This window comes from Notothenia coriiceps, unplaced genomic scaffold (assembly GCF_000735185.1).
Source record: "Notothenia coriiceps isolate Sejong01 unplaced genomic scaffold, NC01 NC01_scaffold00002725, whole genome shotgun sequence".
NCBI lineage: Eukaryota > Metazoa > Chordata > Actinopteri > Perciformes > Nototheniidae > Notothenia > Notothenia coriiceps.
Genome location: NW_011335426.1, coordinates 81377 through 91488, shown reverse-complemented (window position 1 = coordinate 91488; position 10112 = coordinate 81377). Strand labels below are relative to the sequence as shown.

Below are 10112 nucleotides of genomic sequence, written 5' to 3'. Positions count from 1 at the left end.
CACTTCGTTAATTTCAGTTTTCGGGGGGGGGGGGTTGGGATCCTCTTAGTCGTGGTAAGTTTCATGTTAGTATTTGTGCTGTCCACATAGTTTAATGGTCATCAGGATATCGACGACTTGTGTGGTTAATTGTCTTAGTTGAAGAGTTAAGTATCCGTTTAGTTTGAGCCTTGCTTTTTACCTGTGTAGAGGTTTCTGTTTTTTCCCATAGTGGAGTGTGTAGCCGAAAGACTCAGTTCTTTTTTGGTCAATGTTTGTTCATGTGTGGTGTGTTTCTTTGCCTCTGTCTCCAAATTAAACCATTTCCCCTAATATGGACTGTGAGTCTTTGTGTGTTGTGCTTGTCCAGTGTTGTAAAGACATTTTACAATCCACCCCCCCCTCCCTCCCCCAGTGTGTCATGTCTTGCTAACTTGTTTCTCTTCGTTGTGCTTCTCTTTGCTTACTTTGAGCAGTAACAGACAGCTGGTTTATCTTAATGTTAACCTTTAGAGGTCTGATGGGGGAAGATGGATCTACAGCCACACTGAACAAAATATAAATGCTACACAATTAGTTTTGCTCCAATACTTTTTCTATAATTTAAAAAGTTATTTATTTCAAAAATGATGGTTGAAATAAAAAAAAATCTATTATGTATAACATTTTATTATACGTGATTATAACACAGGTGTGCCTTAGCTGGTCTTAAAACAAGACCAGTCAAATGGATTAGGAAGTCCTGAATCTATTAATTGATGTGAGAAAAATGGGAGTTTTTGTTATTTGGGTGTCTTATCCTTGAAGCTGCACCCGAAGGTGTTTCTAGAAACAATTTAGTGCGCACAAACAAATATAAAGTTGAATTAAAATGTGTGAAGACCTTGAGTTTAGACTTTTCAGTGGTAGTGAATGGATTGATCAATTAGTTAGGGAACAGAAGGTTAATGTTTTTACACTACCAGATGTAAGCGGGTGATCAGCAAGTTGAATGTTTTAAACTGCATTTGCAAAATTGGTAAGAGAAATCTTTACATTTCATAGACCGAAGAATACATTTAAAAAAAGACCCTACATTTGTTGGTTCTTAATTTTCAAATACAAGGATTTGCTTTTTATTTATGTATGGAATGAGCTCCCCATTGACATCAGGAGAGCAGAAAGCCTACACATCTTCCGGCGCAGACTGAAAACTCATCTCTTTCGACTCCACTTCGAGCGATAAAATGACTAACGCAGAACTTATATACTAATAAAGGACTGGCTTATCTAAAGCCTGTTGAGTAGCACTTGAAATGTTTTGGCTCTATGAAACCTGATATGATTCTGTTTTCTTCAAGTTTGTATCTTCTTGTTTGAATGCACTTATTGTAAGTCGCTTTGGATAAAAGTGTCAGCTAAATGCAATGTAATGTAATATATCAATGTAGATAGATTTTAAACAGTTGGTTGCACAAAACAATACATTTGAACACATTGTGTTTTCTCCATGTTGTGTTTTGTAATCTAGGCTTAACAAAGTATAGTGAAATGATTAACCAAATGATTAGTTGCAGCCTAAATTCATAGAAAAGCTCCAAAAGCTAAACACTAAAAAAAAAATCTTGAATATTTTCAAAATTTGAAATTAATCACTTCAATAAATCAGGAAATGCAGCTTTCTGATGCAACTGCTTGTTATAAAGTGAAAAGACTACATTTTGTAAATTAACCTGCTTCAGCTACTTCAGACTGTTTTTCTCTGTTTCTGTTTCTCTATCTTTAAGTCGAGAGAAGGATAGCTGTAGTAGAATTGTAATTATACTATTTATGTGCAAACATTACAGAAAAGCTGCACAATGCATTTAAAGTTTGGGTAATTCCCTGTATTACAATGAAGTTAAGTTGACCATGTTTTAAAAGTTTCCTTCGCCTATTCTAAAGTGTGGATCTTTCTGTGTCAGACTGTCCCTAAATGCAGACAAAACTAAGTTGTTGCTGGTCTCAAGAAATGGAAAATAAATATCATCCTGTATCAGGCAACATATAGCAGGATAAGAGAAATACATAATGATTATCTTTAACGTATGAAAAGCTGCTACATGTACTTTTTAAATTCCACATGCCTTGTGGAGAAGAAGAAAATCCCGTGGAGACTTGCTATACAACTTTGAAATGTGGAGAATGGAGTTTACAAGCAGCAGTTGAACACAGCATCGATCTCTTCCTTTACACTTGTTTCGCTACGTCACGGGGGATACTTCAGGTACTTCGGAATTGTTTAAAACTAGCTCAAACACAAGAAGAATTTGTTTTAAAGTATAGAGCCTTGAACTAAAACTACTAACTCGATGTTTTCAAGAAATCCGGGACAAATAAAGTAGTTAAAAACTAAAGGTGAAGGTTTGCCTCGTGACGGTGTTGTGAGACGAGTAGGTGACACTCAGCCAATCAGCTTCCGATGCGGCGCCTCCTCCTCTCCCTCTCTGACGCTGAAGTGAGCTTCCGGTTCGACAGTTGAGGGGAAACTTAAGGTAAATTTATATTTTACAAGTCTAAGTTTAGCCTAGTGGGTGTTTGACCTGCACCTTGTCAAAAGTGATTTCGATGTGGAAAAATCAGCTTTCAAATGTAATGTTTTTCTCTTGTTTGATGTTTAATATGCCTGGCCCCTTTTATATGACACCAGGTAATTCATACAGTATTTGTTCCATAAAATACTTATTTTTGCCTTTGCAGTCTTTCTTCTCTGGAATAACTGAGTACAGATTTGAACAGTCCTTGAACTGTTCAAATCTGAACCCTGTCCACTCCGGTCTGGATATAAATAATAATGGAATCCCCCTTTTCTAGATGTGAAAATCTCCCTTCAAAAATGATAAAAGTTTTCACAAATTTGAAAGAGTTTCAGAAAATAATATCTAGAAGGACTAACATGATTTTGCAACATTATAATATATATAATGAATAAAGTGGACAATCGGTCTCTGAGGTTTATGTCCGACTCCTTCCCTTTGCACCAGCGTGTTCCTATGAGTATTTTTAGCACTACCACTCTTAAAACTGCACATCTCTTCCACTATAACATTCTGATATACTTTAAATGTTTTTACAGTAATTTGTCATTATCTCACAATTTCTTTTTTGTAAAACATTTTTATTTTATTTTTTATTCTTAATCTTATTAATGGAATATTTAAAATAATGTTCTAATGTTATCTTATTTTATAACTTAATGTGTCTGTGACTATGTATGGTAATAGTATAGTAAATAGTTATATTCTACAATATTTTTTATAATTTTTTATATTTTTCTAGTTCTCTACCTGTGTTTTTAATTATTGTTTTACTTTAATGTATGCACCACGACACCAATTCAAATTCCTCGTACGTGTCAACCTACCTGCTAATAAACCTGTTTCTAATTCTGATAATACCCTAAAACAAACTCCTTGTATGTGTAAATCTACTTAGTAAATACCTGATTCGGATTCCCCTTAACTTTCCCCTTAGCTGTGACGAATGTGAGTCTAACTTCAGCCTCCTCGTCCTCTCGGCAGTATGGCTGCCGTCCTGTAGCAGCTTCTGTGTGCAGACATAAGATTAAAACTTTAGCACTTTACAACATGTCGGCGGTACTTTTCCTGAAGAAGTCTTTGAGCAGACTCCCTCCGGCTGTGGCTCGGCAGCTGGTCCGGTGCTGCTATCACACCGAGAGAGGGGTGTTCGGGTACCGACCCAAACAGACCGAGAGCCGACATGAGTTACTGAAGGACCGCATCGCAGCGCTGAACCAAGGTCAGTAAAGGGTTAATTTATGGGGTTGAATAAGGTTTTTATTACAGTATAAACTACTTTAAGACACCCTATAGCTGTGAACTAATCTCTAATGATGACAAAGTTTAGCTTCCTGTTTGTAACGTTATTTTAATCAAGTATTCCAGTTTGTTTGTACGTGTTTAAATACCTGTGGTGGAAAGTAACATTTACTCAAGTATTGTACTTAAGTACAACATTTAGGTACTTTTACTTTACTTGAGTATTTAAATGTCAACCTACTTTATACTTTTACTCCACTATAATTTGTTGATACATGTTGTACTACATTAATTTAGCAGATTTAGTTACTTTGTAGATGTATTTTATTGATACTAAATATTAATCAACATACATTATCATATATTATTGAAGGTTAAGCCACCCAGTAGTAATAAAGCAATTCAAATATACCCCAAATGTACCAAGTGCAACATTGAAGTGATGAAGACATTAATTCACCAATAAGTATAATACAATAATTAAAAATATATGCTGCATTTTGATGCTAATACTTTTTTGCTTACTTGAGTACAAGTTTGCATGCAGAACTTTTACTTGTAGCATTTCAGTATTTCTAAACTGTAGTGGTGCTCCTTTTAATGACCAAGTCACCTGAATACTTCTTCCACCTCCTTCCCTCTAAAGTTGTCTCATTGTTTATCAGACGATGTTGCTGTTGTTAGCCAAGGTCGCTATTTCACCTCACTAACTTATCGGCCTGTTTTCTTTCAGATCATGGTCTGTCCCGTCTGGTGGAGGCATACAGAGCACATGGTCACAAGGCTGCTAAAATCAACCCGTTACAGCCCGATAAACCTGTTGCTGACAGCGTCCCGGAGATAACCATGCTGACCGACACCGTCACAGGAACACTCCACACCTCAGGTACAGGACAGCGTGCAGGGAGTCCTGCAGAAGGCATCCAGAAGTTTGTCTCATCTTTTAAAAGCTTTCAACTCGAGTATTGTATAATTTAGAGGAAATGTATGCAAATCATTCCAGTTTCTTTATACTTTTACAGGACAACATTCAAGAGGGAAATACTGTACTTTTGAGTTACTAGTTACTTTACATATTCAGATTATTAATGCAAAGTACAATCATTTATAAATTCTACGGTATTTTTTCGAATTCATATCTGAGATTAATACTCTAGTTAAAGACAATTTCAAATAAGCTCCACCTTTTAGCACCGGCAACATTAAAATGATTAGCGCATTGTTGCATAATTAATACAATAATAAAATATCAGCATTTTGAAATGTCCCATTCTGCATAATTAATGCTTTTACATGAATTTCTGGGATATCGCTACTTTTACTCAAATCAAAGGTCTGCATTCACCATTTACCAGGGAGTATAACATAATCATGAGTGAGATGAAGTTGGAATCAAAGACAGTGGTGCTTTGAATGTGTTAATTTTGAGGTGTGAAGCATGAAAAACACCAAAACAATGCCCTGCTCTGCTCATAAGTCACTTGTTGATGTTCTCATTAATCATTTATTGTATTTCTGAAGGTCTACGACATTTTGGCAAAGCAGAGGCTTCAGTGGAAGAGGTGCAGGCCTACCTGGAAGGAGCGTACTGCGGCCACCTGTCAGTGGAGACCAGCCAGCTGAGCAGCCTGGAGGAGAGGGAGTGGTTCGCCGACCGCTTTGAGGAACTCAAGAAGAAGAGTTTCTCTACCGCGGAGAGGAAGCAGCTGGCCAAGGTCATGCTGGAATCTCAGGTAGGCTAAAAAAAACTTTACATCAAATCATGTTTCGTGTAGATTTACGTTTTTCTTGGTATATTCTGACGGAAGTAGAAGTGTGATCAATTTAAAATAAGATATTTATTTCAAATAATAACTGCAAATGATAGCATATTCAAATATCTTTGTAGTTGAGAGCTAGGAAGTTAGCGACCCCAGGCTGTTGGCAGAACAGCCGATTTCTGAATATATTTCACACTTTTTCTCTGAGGGCCTTAATAAGTCGCTAAATTGGTCCCATTTAAAAAAAAAAAAAAAAAAGTTGCTAAGAGGGTCTCACTTGTTTGGGGCATCTAGCAGGAACGACCCAAAGTTACAGTGTGTGTGTGATGCTGTGACAGAAGTCCAGTTTTTATTTGTGCTTCTTAGACTTACGGCCCGTCTACACTACAGGCATGAAAAAATCTTGAAACTGGGCGTGTCTGAAGCTTGGCGATTTTTTGCGAGAAACCAATCACATGAATCTCCCGCCCCCGACATACAAAGCAATAGCAATGTTAAAACGAAGTAAACTGGATATAAACTCTCCAAACAGGCGAAAAACCTATCAGTTTCACCCACTGTCTCTGCCACTTCCCTCCATGCCTGGCTCCTCCGGTTTGTATCCCGGTAAATAGTTCCGGTCGTAAAGAACCGGGATATTTGCTGCCGTAATATCTCGTTTGGAATATGAGGAAATGAACAGCGGTCTGGCTCTCCCAGCTTGCACGCGGTTTGATTGGCTGCGCTTGCACTGGCGGGATTTGCATAAACGGGATTTGATTGGCTGATACCAAGCATCGAGCCTCAAAAGTTGAACATTGTTCAACTTTTGATGCCGATAGATGCTCGTGATGCTTGCAAAGTCATGCCATGCTCCCCACAATGCAGTTCGGCGAAGATTAAAAATCTTCTACGTCACCCCATTCAAGTGAATGGGCGAAGCGTTGAAAGCATTTTTTGATGCCTGTAGTGTAGACGGGCCGTTAGACTTTAGTGTCATTTCAACAAGACACAGTTTACTATTAAAAGGTTTGAAACCCCTGCTCTACATGAACCCTTGTCCTCTGCGGACGTGGTAATTGAGAAAATGTACAATTTCTTAGACTGATGGCATAACAAGCTCGAAATTGTCTGATTCTGGCCGTCGGCTGATTAAGCATCTCTACTTTCGTATAGCAAAGTCATTTATTTATTGTCCATCTGTTTCTTTACTTTTCTCTCACCAACTGTAGGAATTCGACCACTTCCTGGCCACCAAGTTTGCTACTGTGAAGCGTTATGGAGGAGAAGGAGCAGAGAGCATGATGGGATTCTTCCACGAGCTATTCCGTTACTCATCCTTCAGCGGAATCACTGACATCGTGATTGGCATGCCGCACAGAGGCCGACTCAACCTGCTGTCCGGCCTGCTGAAGTTCCCTCCAGAGGTTCATCTGCACGACACAGCCACATCTAATGAGACATGTACAATTATCTGTGACTTGACAAGATAAGATTGTTTACTTTGCACCACTGTAATCAGCAGCACGAGTAAACAGGAAGTCACAGCCTGCTGCCAAAGGGTAAACAAGGGTAACTTCAAACTACGTTTTCTCTGCAGCTCATGTTCCGTAAGATGCGCGGCCTCAGTGAGTTCCCAGAGACGTCCTCTGCCACCGGGGACGTCCTCTCCCACCTCACCGCGTCATTAGAGTTGGATTTCGGAGCTGAGCATCCTGTCCATGTGACCATGCTGCCCAACCCCTCCCACCTTGAGGCCATCAACCCCGTGGCTCAGGGCAAAACTCGAGCCAGGCAGCAGCTCAGGCAGGAAGGAGACTATTCCCCTGAAGACAACGCAGAGCCAGGGGACCAGGTCGTCTGTCTGCAGGTACAACTAACACACACTAAACTCTTGTATGTTACGAGGGACATTTTTTGTCTTTTTAATTGAACATTTTGCAATCATTTTGGCATATGGCGTACATTTTGTTTTCTTTTGTTTGTTGGAAGTTCAACCTCAGCTTTAATGGTGAGTCTCTAATAAACTATGTTACCAAAATACAGACACTCAGACCCTTCAGTACAAATGTCCCCATTGAAACCCATAAAAAACACAATTGTTGATACCATGGCCATTGGAGCATAAATGTATGCATTCTTTTATTTAACGCTTTCATTTTTAATTGGTTGCACAACGGGAGCTCTTCCTTGTTCTTTCTTATTAAGCAATAGACTTACTAAAACAAAGACTATGTGTCCCATGGTAGATGCTCACTACATGGACTTTGTTGCAGATCAACGTCCAGAATCCAGATTACATTTTTTTTTTTTAAATAAAATAACAAATGATATGGATTTCTCAGCTTGGTAGATGTTAGGCTGCACAGGGTATTTCTCAATGTTCAAGGATGTTTTCAAATGTTTTCATGTCTGTCTTTAAATAACTGTCAGACGCCCATATAAAAAAACAAAACTTATTTTATGTCAAATATGATTATTAGTTCCGTTGAGAAAAAAAGTGTCCACAGACACTTAAATAATAAACATCTGAAAGTCTTCTTTGCTTTGCTCTTCTGGTCCACCGTTACAAACCCCTCTAGGCCTTGTACAATATTGAAACAATAATCCCTCCTGCAGTGTTACTAAAACGTACAGACCATCCCTCTCCTCCTCTCCTAGGTCCACGGTGACGGCGCTTTCACTGGACAGGGGATCGTTCCAGAAACGCTGACCCTTTCCAACCTCCCTCACTACAGAGTGGGTGGGAGCATCCACCTCATCGTCAACAACCAAGTGGGTTTCACCACTCCATCCGAGAGGGGGAGGTCGTCTCTGTACTGTAGCGACGTCGGTCAGTAAAAAATATGAAACATTTGTAATATTTGCTACTATTTGAATTGCAAAGTTTGGTCAAAACCCAAGATACATTTTAAAATATGACTCCACCAGGTCATGTATTCTTTTATAATCAGAAGCTAATGCCCACCTTTGTGCCCCAGGTAAGATGGTGAACTGTGCTGTGATCCACGTGAACGGCGATGATCCAGACGAGGTGCTGCGGGCCACTCAGCTGGCTGTGGACTACCAGCGTGTTTTCAGGAAGGACATCATCGTGGACCTGGTCTGCTACCGTCAGTGGGGCCACAACGAGCTGGACGAGCCCTTCTTCACCAACCCGGCCATGTACAAGATCATCAAGTCAGTTCAATTAGCCTTAAAGACTTTATATTACAACGCATATCACCTCAGATGTTAGTGTAGAAGACCCTTCGTATTTCTAAGGCCTCTTAAGCAGATGATAAAACTGTTATATTTCAGCAGGTATTAGCTAGTATTGAAATACTTAGGAAATGGGTCATAGTAGTGTTTTTAAAATCTAAGTACCGATACATTAACAATGACAGTGTTCAAACAATATAACACAAAGACATTTAGGAGTTGTATCAATGTGATGCACAAAGCAAAATATGGCACTACATTTCTCTAGCTGAGGCTTATGAGTTACTCTTACACTTGTAAGTTCCCAAAAGCACTAAAAACAACAGTAATCAAGCCTCTTTAAAAAAAAAAACAACCTAGGCAGCTCAATCATGCAGAATTATAGGCCGATTTCAAACTTATCCTTCTTGGGTCAAATTATCGAAAAAGCTGTTTTCCATCAACTCAACTTTTTTTTGGCACAAAATAACTGCTTTGATGCTCTCCAGTCTGGATTCAGAGCCCATCACAGCACTGAGACCGCACTTATGAGGGTCTTAAACGATATATATTTAAACACAGACAAGGGACAAATCACTATTTTGGTACTGCTGGACCTCAGTGCCGCTTTTGATACAGTGGACCACAAAATATTACTGGAAAGACTAGAAAACCTTGGTTGTTTATCTGGCAAAGCACTACATTGGATCAAATCGTATCTGCTGGACAGGGACTTCTTTGTGTCTGTTGGTTCTTTCAAATCGCAAAAAACTGCGATGACTTGTGGAGTTCCCCAAGGGTCGATTCTTGGTCCAATTCTATTTAACATATACATGCTTCCACTAGCCCAGATCCTAAAAGTTAACAAAATGTCATACCACAATTATGCAGATGACACTCAGTTATACATTACAATAAAGCCTGGCGACTACGGACCATTACAATCCCTCACCAACTGCATGGAACAAATCAGTAGCTGGATGAGCAACAATTTCCTACAATTAAACAAAAACAAAACAGAGACAATTATCTTTGGTGCCAAAAGGGAGGAACGGGCTGAAGTAAGCGCTAAACTAGAAGCCCTACTGCTAAATACATCGGAAAAGGTGAGAAATCTAGGCGTAGTTCTGGACCCCGACCTCAATTTCAAATCCCACATCAACAAAATTACTAAATCAGCATGAAAAACATAGCCAGGCTTAGAACATTCATGTCTCAACAAGACCTTGAAAAACTAGTTCACGCCTTTGTTTTTAGCAGGCTTGATTACTGTAATAGTGTATTTACAGGTCTCTGTAAAAAATCGGTTAGAAAACTACAACTAATCCAGAACGCCGCTGCCAGAGTCCTGACCAAAACAAAAAGAGTAGAACACATCACCCCAGTACTCAGGTCTCTGCACTGGCTACCAGTAGCT

At 39.1% G+C, this 10112-nt stretch overlaps 1 protein-coding gene across 1 annotated transcript; it reads left to right on the top strand.

Annotated features, from left to right (window-relative positions):
- Nucleotides 1–3493: 3493 nt before the first annotated feature.
- On the top strand, nucleotides 3494–8753 carry LOC104940829 (probable 2-oxoglutarate dehydrogenase E1 component DHKTD1, mitochondrial). The gene is made up of 7 exons (XM_010765816.1): nucleotides 3494–3756; nucleotides 4510–4662; nucleotides 5298–5509; nucleotides 6748–6942; nucleotides 7116–7385; nucleotides 8177–8348; nucleotides 8497–8753. The coding sequence occupies exons 1-7, from the start codon at nucleotides 3585–3587 to the stop codon at nucleotides 8751–8753; spliced, it is 1431 nt and encodes a 476-aa protein (XP_010764118.1). The 5' UTR covers nucleotides 3494–3584.
- Nucleotides 8754–10112: the final 1359 nt, after the last annotated feature.